Genomic DNA, 16,369 nt, shown 5'->3' on the forward strand with positions numbered 1-16,369 from the left:
GCTTTTGAATGTTCCGATCTTGAAACTATAAATTATTAGTTTTTGTATTTTAAATAAATTATATAGAAAAAATTAGCTTATTTTCTTAAAATACTAAAAAAATGGAAATTTTAGAATAAACAGCTTATCGCATGAGCGACATTGCAGTTGACATATAAGCCGGTAGGTGGAGCCACCCGTCAAAATGTTTGACGTTTTAAAAATTTTCGCATAACCAAATATGGCTTTTCCTACAGGTCGAAGTGAATATCGTGAACCAGATATGAAGTACTAGTGAAAATTAATAGGAAAAAATAGTTTTTTAGTTTAATTTAAATGTAAATAGGTTTGTGCTCGATCGTTTGGATAGTGGATAACGTTAGGGATCAAGGTTAGTGCTAGTTTTAAGCCGTTAAGCAGCGCTAGTTTAGGTTATGTTTGGATAATCAGGTTTGAATTTATTTTGAGAAATTGATCTAATTTTTTGCTGTTGTACTACTAATAACTGTAAATATTATTATTGTTAATATATACGGAGAATTCGAAGGCCTAAGGCCATTCGCTGGCATGTTAACATGAAATGTGAGGACACCTTGAAGTAGTTCAAACAGATTGAATTTCTTCAAAAATAAAACCACAAACTAAAAATAGTATAACAAATTGCAGGTTTTTACATAAATATTGAAAATAATTTGCTGGTTAGTTTAAGTTAAGAGGCCCCTTAGTATTTTTAAATAGATTTTTTTATTGTATTTTAGTACCTAATAAATTTATAATGTGCCTGATTGGCTTCCACCTAAGGAACTAACCGACACAAGTTTTTCCGAAAATAATTTTAAGGGAATGCATTGAAAAAACTTAATAAAGTCTGAGGATTTTTTAAACTTTGTGTGTTTTGAACAATATGGCTAATATTGCCAACCCAAACATCAAAGGCCTTCTTTTAATCACATGTTGCCAATATCCTACCTTATAGGGATTAATATGATAGACATATATTAAATAAGTTTTTCTCCAGTACTATATTGTAAGATAAAGAGTGAATTAATTTCTCTTAAATTTACAGTCCTAAATGTTATTAATATGTTTTACTTTATTACTATACTAAACCCATTTTTACTTTAGATTATTTATTCAATTGAACACATTTTTACATTAAGATAGCAAAATACATATAAAGTCTTAATTTCAAACGGAATACTAAACGTTTATAGTAATTTCTACCTAATAAGGGTACAAATCACATATATTTATATTTATTTTTAAAAATGCTAAAAGGCACAGAAAAATCGCAATTGTTATATAAGAAGTTAAAACATCTTTATATCAAGGTAATTGGAGCATGGAAACCATGATTAATTCCATTAAAACCACACTTAAACAGATGATTAAGTCATGATTAAATTTAAGAGATCAATAAATTATTCACATTGAAATAATTTATTTGTCACAAAAAAGAATACAATATAGAAAAATTAAGTATTAACGAAAGATAATAATAAATGACAAAATAGAACTCTTTTATCATTACAAAACTGATAGCAGTACACTTACTTAAAAGCAAGCCTATTGTGAAAGACCCCTCTGTAAATTAAAATAATACTAGCTTATACTAAAAAAAACTTTAACTTATCCTGGATAGAAATTATAGATAAAAAATATAAACAAGATATAGAATTTAGATACAAAAGTTTAAAAAAAATGCAAAAATCAATAAACACAGAAAAGAAGAGATCACACACACACATAAAAGAAGAGAGATATTAAATATGAAATTTATTAAACCCATATATTTTTAAAATAGAACCCAAAAGGAGAAAGGGATAACAATTATGCAAATATTCAATTTACATCAAGGTAAATATACAAATTTCCAATTATGGTTATGCAGGGTGTCCGGAGGCTAGATGCAATCCTTTAAGGGAATAAAAGCTGATTACTTTCAAACATTTTAAGCTAAATATGTGTAGGTCAAAATTTGTTTATAAATTTTTTATGGCAATTTTTGCATTTTTCTCAAGAAATACCAACATTTCAAACTTAAATGGTACTAGAGCCAAACCTCTCTAAAAATATGCCTAGCTTCTGCCCTTTATTTTAAGATATCACTCATGCCGATGCCTGGCCGATTCTCAGAATTATGGCCTCTTTTGTGTGGCAGATCATGTAAACAAAACTTACTGGATTGGTTTTCTATTATGGGACAGTTCAGGTTCAGGTAAATAAAAAGTAATAAAAACAAAATTAAACAGAGGTACCTAATAGTAGATACTGTAGGGTAAGGGGTACCTACCTAGCAGGTACTTTGGGGTGGGGGTTACAAGTTAGGTACTCGCTTAATAAATAAAAACGTGTGATTTTAGCCTCTTGTTGTTTAGTTTTACTCTCGCCTCTAATTTTGTAAGATTATCAACTTCATACTGACTGCATCCACTGTTTTTTAAATCGAGTTTCTGCCCATTTTATTAAACAGTATTGTAAAATGGAATTTACCAACCAAGAGTACGCTGACATTGTCTTCACATATGGACGCGCTAACGGTAATGGAGCATTGGCACGACGCTTGTACCAGGAACGTTATCCAGATCGGAGGTTACCAAACTTTAGGGTGTTTCAAAACATCTTTCCATTCCAAACCATGAAGAAAGGTAGACAGTATCCCTTTCATGGTACGGGGGTGCAGGGCTTACAAAAAGAAGACCCTGCAAGACGAATTCAGTTCTGCCGCTTTTTATTGAACATGTACATCGAGGACCCATTATTCTTAAGAAGTATCTTGTGGACAGACAAGTCCAATTTTTCCAGGGAGGGTATTACCAACTTCCACAACCTCCACCAATGGGCTGCCAAAGATGTAAATCCGCACCGGAAAAAACAAAAATCATTTCAGAACAGATTTTCAGTCAATGTGTGGGCCGAAGTAATAGGCAGGACTATTATTGGCCCATATTTTCTACCTTGGCCTTTCCTTTGGAACCTTTCCTTGGCCTCCTCGATCGCCTGACCTAATTCCGTTGGATTTTTTCATATGGGGCCAGGCAAAGGAGCTTGTATACACCACCGAAATAAGAACAAGAGAAGAGTTGATTCGGAAAATAAATGAAGCATTTGACAGGATGAAAGAAGATATGACCATAAGAGTAACCACCACCGAAGTAACAAAAAAGGCTTGTGCCTGTATTAGAAATAATGGATTGCATTTTGAACATGAACAATAAATAGTTTAAACAAAATTGTGTTTTATTTAACATTAAAACCTAAAATAACACCCACAATCGGGGCTCTAATGCTTAGTAGGCTTATGAGAGGTCTCAGTCTAATAATTTTTGTTTACATGACCTGCCGCACAAAAGAGGCCATAATTCTGAGAATTGGCCAGGCATGGGCATGAGTGCATATCTAAAAATAAAGGGCGTTTCAATGTCTCTATTTTTTCTATAAGTTTACACAGAAGCTTGGAATTGATGGTATTTTTATTGATACACATTAGACAAAACAAAATAAACCTTGAAACTCCGATACTAATTGTAGCTTGCGCTCTATTACCGTTTAAGTGTGAAATTTTGGTAATTCTTGAGAAAAATGCAAAAATTGCCGTAAAATATTTATAAACAAATTTCGACCTACACATATTTAGCTTAAAATGTTTGAAATTAAGTCAGCTATCACCCCCTTAAAAGATTGCATCTAGCTTCCGGACACCCTGTATAGTCATTATACAAAATATTAGATACATTACATTCATTCATACAGATTTATTGTCCCAAAGAGAGTTATTGAGAAAGACTTATTATAAATCTATAAGTCAGTAAAACTTAGAAAGAAAAAGGTGATTGAACATTTTTTTTAACTCATTAGTTTTAATATATTTCTTAAATTTAAAAATTGATAAATTTTGGATGCTTTGTTGTAGATCTTTCCACATTTTATGGCAACGTAGGTGGATGATCATATAACACAAAATAATGAAACATTGATTGCTCCCAGACTCCAAAAACCTAAATGAATTCTAGATAAACTTCTAAATTTCTATTTTCATATTTCTAATTTCTTCTATATGAAGGTTGACTTGTATTTGAAATTTAATAAATGAAATTATCTATGAATTTTTTGCTTCTGTCAAATATATCTAATATATCTAGATTACAGATATATGAGGAGTATTGCTATTTCTGTAAGGAATATTATAGGCAAATCTCATACAATTATTCAATATAAATCAAATTATTTGAATGTAGTTAGGACTAAAGTTATCCAACAATATAAATATAATATTGGCAAATTTCCACAATATTGGCCATGCTATTGAGGTTTTTTTTGCCATAAATGAAGACCTACATTAAAACAAGCAAAGCATAAAAACCTTAATAACAAATTATAAACACGCATATAACTAACATATACTCTCCCATTTTACTTTATTTCTGCTGTAGAACTAAATGTTTTTTTGCCAGATAAGAAAATCTTTAAATGGGAGACAAATCATCAGTTCATCATCTACTTATGACTGAACATTATCTGAACTACATAACCGTAATAGTCATAGTTACGACTTAGAGGTTACATGTCAACCTCTGCATTGGTCCATGCTATCTGGTTACTGAACCAATGTAAAAAATGTTGTCTTAAAATATGCATTCTAAAAGTCATGTTTTTAATCAGTAATAGTCTATTGATTTAGCAACGCGCTTAACCCTTATAATACAGAATGCACCAAACCTAATCCATAACTAATATATCACATTAGTTAAGCACCATATCCTCTTTCGAAAAATTCATTTTTAATGCAAAAATGTGTCACATTAGTGATAAACTGACAACACTAAATCTTCTGTAATTGCTTGATTTTTGTGCAATTGTTATTTCCATGGCCAACTAAGCAAACTTCTTTTAAATTAAAACGCGACTATTGTGGATTTTAAGGGCGAAATTAGGAAAAAGTCTAAAAAACTCGATAACTATTACAGATAGGTATAGGACATGCTTAACAAAAAAGAAAGCTTATCACATTGTGAACATTTTAAGATAAAAAAATATGGGTCATTCCATTTGAAAAAAATAAGATATGGTTGTTTACATTTTTTGGTTTTGGATAGAGTATTGCGAACACCCTGTAGAATATTATCAAATTCTCATAGGACCATAAAGTAAGTGTAAGTATGTACTAACAACCTACAAAAGATTTGGCTTGTAGGATCCCAAATGAGTGAATTATTTTTGTTTTTGTGGAGACGTGCAAACGTCGATTTTTTGATAAAATATTAAATATCTCACAAACGGGTAAGTTTTGGTATAGACGATGCTTGATAAAAGGTATGCAGAATTTTTAAAGCAATCCAAAAATGCAATAAGATATAGGGTGTTCCATTTAAATTAAAAAAGTTGTGTATCATATCACAGTTATGAATCACCCTGTATATCCAAAAATATTTTTATGTTATGCACCTTAGACAGTAAAGTAACTTTGTATAAAAATTTTTTTTTTGTATCACTGTATAAGGAGCTATCGTCCGTTATCGCACTAATGGGAGACCCTGTATATGTATATATATATATAAATCTTCAAATCAATATCTTAATAAATATCTTTAATTCATCAAGAAAAAACACAAATACTTAAAATTTAAAGTCAATGAATCTTAATGCAGTACACATATTGATCACATAATACACCTTACATCTTGTATTTAAATCCTAGAAGATTTCTTGGAGTTTATATGGATGAGCCGCTATCCTGGTCATTGTGTGATGTGGTGATGTTGTGCTGAGGAAGCTTAACTAATGTGATATATTAGTTATGGATTAGGTTTGGTGCATTCTGTATTATAAGGGTTAAGCGCGTTGCTAAATCAATAGAATATTACTGATTAAAAACATGACTTTTAGAATGCATATTTTAAGACAACATTTTTTACATTGGTTCAGTAACCAGATAGCATGGGCCTACTTCAACCTCTAAGTCGTAGCTATGACTATTACGGTTATGTAGTATTATATATATATATATATATATATATATATATATAGATATATATATATATAGATATATATATATATATATATATATATATATATATATATATATATATATATATATATATATATATATATATATATATATAGATATATATATATCTATATATATATATATCTATATATATATATATATATTGCCTCCACCAATATTTTTAACTTTGTTTTTAGTATTTGAAGCCTTTTTAAAATATATTTTGATTTATTTTTGGTGTTTTTTAGTCCTTGTTTTTTTTTAAGGCATTTTTTATACATATTTTAGGCAATTTAAATAATTTTGTATTTTATCCAGTAATTTGAAGCAATTTCTTTGAGATAGTTGAAATAATGGTTAGTTTTTTCCATGTATTTAAATTCATTTTTATTTCTACTTTTAGGAGGGAAATAATTTTATAGTTATCTGCCAAGTTTTTAGAATAATTTATTATATCTTAATACATCAGGCATTTGAAATTCATTTTTATTTTATTCAGTGCTTTTCTAATTATTATTTATGTCTTCTAGGGATTTAATGTCAACTTTTTATGTTCTTTAGATAATGCAATTAATAATTTATATTCTTCAGCCATTTAAACCAATTTTTTTATGTTATTTAGGGGCTTGGGTTTTCTTTTATCGTGTTCAGTCATCTTTAAAATTTTCTTCCTACAGTTTTTAGTTCTTTAGTTAAGAAAGTATTAAAGAAATAGACAAGCTGCCACTGCAATATATATCCCCTAAAGACTTGTCAGTGACACCTTGTAAAGATTAATGTAACTAAAATACGCATCATCTTATAATAAGGTGAGCCTATATTATTATCATGCTAAACATTTTTTTCCACTCAACAGATGTCTTTTCGAGTAGTAAGAAGTTCAAAATTCCGACACGTTTACGGCCAAGCACTGAAAAGGGAGCAATGCTACGACAACATCAGGGTATCAAAGAGCTCCTGGGACTCCACATTTTGTGCTGTGAACCCCAAGTTTATCGCCATCATTGTGGAGAGTGCCGGTGGGGGTGCTTTTATCGTTTTACCTCAGGGAAATAAGGTGAGGCCTTAGTTCTAAGATGTTCTCATTAGATGTATTGGATGAGGTAATATTTTTTTTTTTGCAATTGAGGGTTAAGTGATAGGTAACTGAGATTAGTATAATTGTCCTGTTTTTAAGATGTACATCGACTCAGGGAGATCATAATTATTTAAAAAAAATAAAACATTTAAACATAAATATAGGTCCACACAATGAAAAGCCGTTCATAATTTCACTGAATAATATTAACAATATTTTTTTAATAATTAAATGTGTTGAATTAATTGGTTAATTTGTATTCAAATAAAATCGGCGTAGGTCAGTTTATGTCTTAGTTATTATTATCATTACATTATACAAAACAAAATCTGTGCCAACAGACAGCCTAAAGGTACTTTCTGTCTAGCCATAGAAATTTATTAAGTCTCGTCTGTAATAATTTAGTAGGGAAATTAATATTCATATTCGGTTTCATCCGGTGACAAGGTGCAAAGCTTTTGTATATAAATAAGTATTTTATATTCAAGTTATTTACTAAGAAGGGTGTAAATCAATTCTCTCTACTGTTACTTAAGAAAATGCCTTTAAAACCAAACCATAGGTCATAACGTATAAAATATCTCCATTTATAGTATATTTACAACTTAATTAACATGCTGTATTTGTATATGCTTATGCATGCATTCTATTTGTATTTCAGTTTGAAGGCAGCGTTGCTCGCAAACATAAATTTTTTATTATTATTTCCATTATCTATTCTTGTTTGGAATTTATTAAGTGATAAACCGGGTGTGTTTGGCATTTATCGGTGGCAGGAAACCACCATAATACAACCAGAAACGATTATAGAATTTTAACGTTTTTCCACGTCTATACTGAATAATTCGCGATGTGATGAGGAGCAACCGGGAGGATGCAACATTTATTTTCGGAAAAAACAGGCTAAATTTAAAATTTTGGCGGAGGTCCAACCCCGTCGGTCTAATAACGACGTTTCGAAGTAACTTCGTTTGTGCGGTATTTTTAATTTATGCATTTTTTGTTATTACTCATTGGCGTATTTGCACAGTCATTCTTCGAATTCCTTTATTACAAAGTATCCACACCACAATTTGTCGTTAAAGAGGGTCATGGTTTTCTGGAACTTTATTCCAAATTGTAACAAAACAAAGAACAATTATATTGGTTACCGATTTTCTGGATTTTTTTTAAGAAATTTAAAAATAATTTGCGACTATAACTTGCACACACTGAAGGACATTTTTGATAACTTAAGTCAAATAGTAGTCCTAGCTTAACTTATATATTAAGGTACTCCTCAATGATGTAATAGACCTTAACTAATAACTTTTTATCTGAAACTTTTTTTCAAATAGTCGAAGCATTTTGCTTCAAACCTAGGTGCACGACTACACTTTAAATTACCAATATATCATTAACAATTTCCTACAGTTATACAGGGTGTTACAAAATTCGGTGCAAATATTTTAAGAGCGTTTTGTTGAGTTAAAATAGAAGACTTTTTTTTCTATAAACATGTGTCCTAAAATGCACTCCCTCAGAGCTACAGCCCACGCAAATTGCTTGAAGGAAATCGATTATTTGGAACATTTACTACAGTTATACTTCAAAAACACCATCTAATTAACCATGAAAAAATCTACAATTATTGGTTTTTGCATTTTTGTTTATTCATTAAATTGATTTGATAAAAAATAAAACAGTCACAGCCCACTTCGTTTTTTTCTAATTTAATAGATTAATCGTGTTTAATAATACTCCCATTCGTTCATCAGCGATTTTCTCGAAAACGCTTAATTATATCAAAAAAATGCAACAGACAAAACATTTATATTTTTTCATTGGTAACTAGATGGTGTTGCTAGATTTTTAAATATCTTATAGGAAACGTAAGATACAGGCCATCAGAAGGCTAAGCTCCCCTCAATTTTCCCCTATAATTGGATTTACACCATTTTGGGGAAAGAAAATAAAAAGAAGACACAAACAACGGGGACATTTTCAGAAGAATTGATGCATAATTGTGGTTATGATACCAACTATAATCAATTTTCTTCAAGGAATTTGCGCAGGCTGTAGCTCTGAGGGGGTGTATTTTAGGACACATGTTTATAGGAAAAAAAGTCTTATTTTTACTTCAACAACATGCTCTTAAAATATTTGCACCGAATTTTGTAACACCCTGTATAACTGTAGGAAATTGTTAATGATATATTGGTAATTTAAAGTGTAATCGTGCACCTAAGTTTGAAGCAAAATGCTTTGACTATTTGAAAAAAAGTTTCAGATAAAAAGTTATTTGTTAAGGTCTATTACATCATTGAGGAGTACCTTAATATATAAGTTAAGCTAGGACTACTATTTGACTTAAGTTATCAAAAATGTGCTTCAGTGTGTGCAAGTTATAGTCGCAAATTATTTTTAAATTTCTTTCCTGAAACACCTAAAAACACCCTGTCTATAATCAAATCAAATCTTTATTTCCAGGCAAAATTGTCCAATAATAATTTATTCACAATTTCTCTAAAACAATGAGTTGGTATACTAATCCCTAATTTTGGTACATGGGGCAGTAGTTCATGTTAACTTGCCACGTCAGCCAGTACTACTACAAGCCCTGATCCACAGATTTTAGGTTTACTACAACTCATGTTGTTAGCCTTCAACATTAATAATCTTTAATAAGTTAAGGTTGCATTTTTTACTTTAATGGAGATGAGGATTACAGCGAAATACTTGTTTTACATTAGAAAAGAAACAAACCTCATACCACAAATGAGCCTCATAATGACCACTTTACTCAATATGGATCAAATCTTAACCTATCATTAATAATTAAGCCTAAATATTTATTAAATTGTATCACACTATAATAGCTTGTTCATCTAAAGAGACATCATTTAGAATATATTGAATTTTGGACAAAATTAAACATTGGGTAGATTGTTTTTTATTTTCCTGATAAAATTGAAATCCTTGATATTCCAAAGAAGAGCAGCCAAACTTTGGTCTCAGTGATGTCATTGACATAAAAGAGAGATGTGAGAGAGACATGAACCGAATTCTATGGCTTAGCTACTAAGTTACCTACTCAATAAAAAGTACAGAATTCTCTGTAACACACAGTAAAAGTGTTCCAATTACATCAAATGATAACATGGACATCTCGGCTTGAGTGATAACATGTATCACTCAAGCCGAATAGAGTATAAGTTTTTTTTTTTAAATGATATATTGTGTACAAATTGAGATGAAGTACATAAACAGAAACTAAAAAAAATTAAGCATATGATTTTAACTGAAGTAGTTCTGCTGTAAAGAAAAAATTATTTAAAAATTTGAGAAGGGCGAATTCAAGCAATTTAGAGATTATGTAATTGATTTAACAAAGTAAATTACATTTGGCTGTTATAGGCACCAAGTTACAAAAAATAAAAACAATATTATAAATAGTTATGGAACTATACAGTATGAGCCAAATAGTGAAGTAGACTTAGACAATTAATAGAAATAGATATAGTATGCAGCTATAGTCAAAAATTTAAAAAATAAGACCAAAGTATATTTTGTTTTTTGATCATGCTTAAAATAAAATTGAAAAAATCAGGGGCGCACAATTTGTTTAATCATTCAATATTCATTGAATCATTCCATTCAAAACATTCAATATTTAATTCAACAATCATTTTTAGGAAATTCAGTAGCGCACCATTTTTTTCTTCAAATACGTCATAACGTCATTGATGAAAATTTAAAAAAATCATTTACCTCAAAAAATGCTCTTTAATGGTGTGTACGAAATTTCTTCAAAATATCTTAGAGTGATAAAAAATTATGATAGAAAACTGGTCTTTTTCTTAAAATTTTAACACCTGGTAGCTCAAAAAGCTTTTCTCCTTAAATTACCCCAGGATTCACACTGTGTATTATCGGCACTCAATTAATTAAAAAAACAAAAAAGATCGGTAATAACCAACTTAATACCATTTATTCAGAGTATAAACGAAAGTATGGATAGTGGTCTGGAAACTTGTGCCGTGTACACTGACTTTTCCAAGGCTTTTGATAAGGTACATCATCCTACACTTTTCGTGAAGTTGGAGAATTTCGGTGTGCACGGGGCCCTGCTCAAACTCATTAAAAGTTATCTAACAAATCGCTCTCAGTACGTTGTCGTAAATGGAGTAAAGTCTTCTTGTACAACCGTAACTTCAGGAGTACCGCAAGGTTCTCATTTGGGACCGATTTTGTTCTCAATTTTTTTAAATGACATTGGTCAATGTTTCTCTACCTGTAGATATCTTGCATATGCAGATGACCTAAAAATCTTTACAACAATCAAGAAGGTATCAGATTTTCGTGCCCTGCAATCTGATCTTGCAAATTTTGAAAGGTACTGTACCTTAAATAAATTATTTATTAATCCAGAAAAATGTCATTCTATACTTTTTAGCAGAAAACTATCTCAAACACAAAACAAATGTGATGTCTATCTCGGGGGCACTATCCTGAAGTATGTGGAGTTTATTAAGGATTTAGGTGTGACGTTGGATTCCAGACTGCTCTTCGACGTTCATATAGAAAACATTGTTCAGAAAGCTCTAAAAAATCTAGGTTTTATAACTCGAATTACAAAGGGTTTTAGTAATCAATCATCATTAATATTATTATATAATGCGTTCGTTAAACCTACTATAGAATATGCGACAGTGGCTTGGAATCCGATGTATCACAAATATATTGACCAAATTGAAAGAGTTCAACGAAAGTTTGTAAATATAGTAAATTTTCGCTTTAATAGACAGAGACATTTTTTTACTTACTATGATAACTTAAAATTTTATGGTATGAAGCCCTTAGAGAGTCGTAGAAACAATTTTGATTTAATATTGATTTATAAAATTATTAATAATTTAATAGACTGCCCTTTCTGTCTGGAAAATTTACATATCAACGTTAATCCTTACATTTTGCGTAATAGATCGACCTTTAGCATCTCAAGATATTCTTCAAACTATTTGTCTAACTCTCCATTGTTCAGATGCGCCCGTAGTTTTAATAATTTTCAAGAAACTAATTTGAATGATGATATATTTTTCTCCAGTATGGCTTCATTTAAGCGATACTTAAAAAATTCTACCTAATTTCGTAAATAACGATAAATATTGTCCTTTTTTTCCCTATTGTCATTATTCATATGTATATATGCTTCTTTATTGTTTATAAGAGTTACTATTAAATAAGTTAGTTTGGTTTATATTGCTTGGTGTATTTGTTAGGTTTGGTGAAAATGTAATGTTTGGCAAAGCGCTTACTTGTATTTAAATTCATAAGATACTTTGTGCTTTCCTGTTATTGGATTGCTTAGTCTATCTGTAGGAGAGCCTTGTACTTAAATAAATAAATAAATTAACACCCTGTATAAATAGGAAATCCTTAAATTATTAATTCAAGTTACAAATGTATCAATATCTAATCTTGTCTTGTGTGAGTTTGTCCTGACTGACTGAAATTTTGCCAACGGGTTCCTTTAATAATGTAGGCACCGGATAAGAACGGATTTTTCGAAATTCCACCGATAAGGGGTAAAAAATGGGAAAATTGTTACCCGTGATCTCGAGAACTAAGGGGGCGTGGCTTCGGAGTTTGAACGTAGACTGCTCGCACCAACGAGTCGAAGGCATCAATTTAAGAAAAAAAAATTAACTGCAACAATGTTTTTTTATAATGTAGGCCCCGGATACGAACGAACTTTTTGAAATTCCACCGATAAGGGTGTTTCCGCGGACGAAGTCGCGGATACCAGGCTTGTTATTTCATATTGCTATACTAATTACAATAACTAAAAACAAAATGTATTGAGACTCTTATAAACTGAATTCATTTTGTAGGCAAGGTGGTAGCTTTAAAGGTTATAGACAAAATTATCATTCATTAATTTATTTTAGAAATTTTAATTTTTGCTGAAAAAGCGGGAATTTTTGAATAAGTAGAAAATTAGTTGAAAAAGTCAGTTTTGTTATTTGCTAATTTGTTAGGAAACTTCAAATTTAACCATAATTCTTATTTTGTATGTTTTCTTATTCAACCGAATAAAACAAATCGAGATTCGGGAGGAAAGGGAAGCTTTCATCCACCCCCAGAGGCAATAATCCAGTGGATTTAAGTCTGGTGACCTCGGTGGACAAACTTGAGGTCCTCCTCGGCCAATCCAATGATCAGGAAAACGATTGTCTAAGAAATCACGCATTGTATAGCTGTTTGCCAGTGCAGTTGGCATTAACACCTAGAATGCATTTTCTGTTATTAAATTTTCAAGTTCTTTTATAGGAATTCAATAATTTTCAAACATTGCTTAAAATCTGAAAGTAAAAGAACTTTTATCTTAGATTTCAGGAAGGATCCCCGCTGACCATCCCCTAGTAGGTGGTCACAAAGGTCCAGTTTTAGACATAGCTTGGTGCCCGCACAATGACAACATCATCGCTAGCGGGTCCGAAGATTGTGTTGTCAAGGTAATTCTTTTACTCTGTTCAAAGCATGTCGAAATTCTGAAATTTTGTATTTTAAGGTTTGGCATATACCCGATGGAGGACTTATTAAGACGCTTACAGAACCCATAGTCGACCTGGTGTACCATCAGCGGCGGGTGGGATTGGTGCTTTGGCATCCTACCGCCCAAAATGTCCTACTGACCGCCGGAAGTGATAATCAGGTGGTTATTTGGAACGTTGGTAAGATTGGTCTTAAAATCTTGTACACTTGACACTGTTTATTTATGTAAATATAATAGAGGTTACATAGGTGCAATTAAAAAGACAAAAAACAGTATTACTTAAATAAACAACACATATAAGCTTAGTCTTAAATCAAGATAAAAAGTTTGGGATAAGTAATTATGATTTATTAAATAAATTATGATTTATTAAGTGCATTCGAGAATTCGGTGCACAAATTGAAATGAGCGCCATTTAAGTTTTAGATTAAATAACGCTTAGGACCATTTAATTTGTTGTTATTGAACTTTCTTGTATGTTTGAATTTACAATAAAGATGTTTAAAAATTTCTAAATACAATTTTAAACAAAAAACATTAACGATATTTAATACAGGACGGCCTGAAAAATGGGTCTAATTAACGATTTTTATTAAAATTAATACCATTTTCTTCGGACACCCTGTACATTAGAGGGGTAAACATTTGCCAGAGGAGTTTTTGGTGATGCTATTTAAAATTATGTTGTAATTTTTTTAAAAAAAATGCCCTAATATGTTTTTCTAAAATTTGACCCTCTGAAGCACCAGAATTACACATAAGTATAATGTATGACCCTTGAACTAACGTGGCATATGCCCAAAGAGTGTTTGTCAAGTTCTATCAAACAATTTTTCTTTGAAAATCAGTTGAAAAAAAAAACATTTTTTCAGCAATTTTAGGGGCGGGGACGCTTTAGGATGGACACACTATAATATGATGAAATTAACTTAATTCTAAATTTTTTGTAAAGATAGGTGCAGCTTCTTACAATTAAGGTTGTGTTCTGTTTTTACTTACTGTCCTAGCACGATAACACTTAAAAAAGCTCAAGTTCCTATATTAAACCACAACTTGTTAGTAAGTAAGTATATAAATAACTGCTCAAGAAAACCTAAATGATTCCAACCTTGTTTCTTCAGTCTTTAATTTTGTCCTTGAAAATGACAAGTTAACATTTTAGGTACCGGAGAGGCCCTAGTAGAAATTGACTGCCATCCGGACATCGTGTACAGCGCTTGTTTCAATTGGGACGGTTCGGAGCTTCTTACCACCTGTAAAGATAAGAAAATTAGGATGATCAACCCCCGAACCGGGGAGGTGACGGCGGAGGCGATCGCGCACGAGGGTTCCAAAGCGACCAGGGCGATATTTTTGAGACACGGGCTGGTTTTCACCACTGGATTCTCGAAAATGTCCGAGAGGCAATACAGTTTACGTACCCCGGACTGTTTGGAGGAACCCATCGTGATGGTCGAGCTGGACACGTCCAATGGCGTCATGTTTCCTTTATATGATCCGGATACGAATTTGATTTATTTGTGCGGAAAAGGAGATTCGGTTATAAGGTAATTTATAGGTTTTTTTTTTCAAATTTTCCGAGCAGCTGTCAATAGCGGTCAACATGATAGCCAACGAAAAATTAAATTAAATTGATCTAACTGATTATTAACTGCCCCATCCCAGACCAAAATGCCATATGTTATAAGAGGTTCAATTAGAGCGCTATAAAACATAAGAATTTTTCGAGTATGAAATTCTCTTAACAAATAGTATTTGTGTATAAAAATCTTTTTACTGTATATGAAAACCTCATTTTAGCCTACAATCTATAATAATTCCTAGTAGTATTAATACTTACTTATCACTATAACTTTTATATAACTATGACTTATAGTTTCTTTTATAGATCCATTTGGGGTGCAACTATTAATTTAACATTAACTTCATGAAAACTTGAACACTTTAAAAATACAATTTAAAATAATTTAAAAGATTGTTTATTTGGACCATAGTTCCAAATTGCCAATTCACGTGTAGTTCTGTTCTTTAGATCGATATTTTATTTCTATAAGCATGTATACAGTTTATTTAATAATTTTTATTAATTATTACTTACTTTTTTTTTTGTAAAATACCAAAGTCAAATTATCTCTTGAAAATCAATATATGAAGGTGCATGGTTTGCTTTTCTGTTTCTGTAGAACTAAAGTTATGTTAGGTAATTTTTAAATTTGGCCGTATATTAATATTTCTCATCCAGAAAGTGAAAAATAGCTTTTGCAAATTTACATTTTGTTAAGAAAATTATCCTAATGATACATTTATTTGCAACCTAATTTGTTTTAGATATTTTGAAATAACGGCCGAGCCCCCCTTCGTGCACTACATTAACACCTTCCAAACGCCCGATCCTCAGCGAGGTATCGGCATGATGCCAAAGAGAGGTTGTGACGTCACTTCCTGCGAAATCGCCCGGTTTTACCGGTTAAACAACTCCGGATTATGCCAAGTACGTTATCTGTTTTTCTTAAATGACCTAATAATTGGGTAATATTGCACTATTTGAATACGTTTTAAAAATACTATCTCATATTCGCAATTATTAAAAACAAAATAAAATACACTTATTCACGTATTTGAAAGGATTATGATTTACTTTCATTTTTAACGATATTTTTTTTCCTGATTTAAATTTATAGTCTATTTTAATAAAGTAGAGTAATAAAACCTTATTAAGTGTGCAAAATGTTTATACTTATGTTATGTGTATAGTTCAGTTTAGATA

At 30.9% G+C, this 16,369-nt stretch overlaps 1 protein-coding gene across 1 annotated transcript in view; it reads left to right on the forward strand.

Moving 5' to 3' along the window:
* The first annotated feature begins 204 nt into the window (after positions 1-204).
* LOC126746390 (coronin-6) overlaps positions 205-16,369 on the forward strand; it is a 37,492-nt gene continuing 21,327 nt past the window's right edge. The window contains exons 1-6 of the mRNA XM_050454628.1: positions 205-370; positions 6,843-7,043; positions 13,436-13,561; positions 13,618-13,780; positions 14,765-15,149; positions 15,931-16,093. Coding sequence (XP_050310585.1) covers positions 6,843-7,043; positions 13,436-13,561; positions 13,618-13,780; positions 14,765-15,149; positions 15,931-16,093 — 1,038 coding nt within the window. The 5' untranslated portion in view covers positions 205-370. The remainder of the gene's footprint in view (positions 371-6,842; positions 7,044-13,435; positions 13,562-13,617; positions 13,781-14,764; positions 15,150-15,930; positions 16,094-16,369) is intronic.

This window comes from Anthonomus grandis, chromosome 2, assembly GCF_022605725.1.
Source record: "Anthonomus grandis grandis chromosome 2, icAntGran1.3, whole genome shotgun sequence".
Taxonomy (NCBI): domain Eukaryota; kingdom Metazoa; phylum Arthropoda; class Insecta; order Coleoptera; family Curculionidae; genus Anthonomus; species Anthonomus grandis.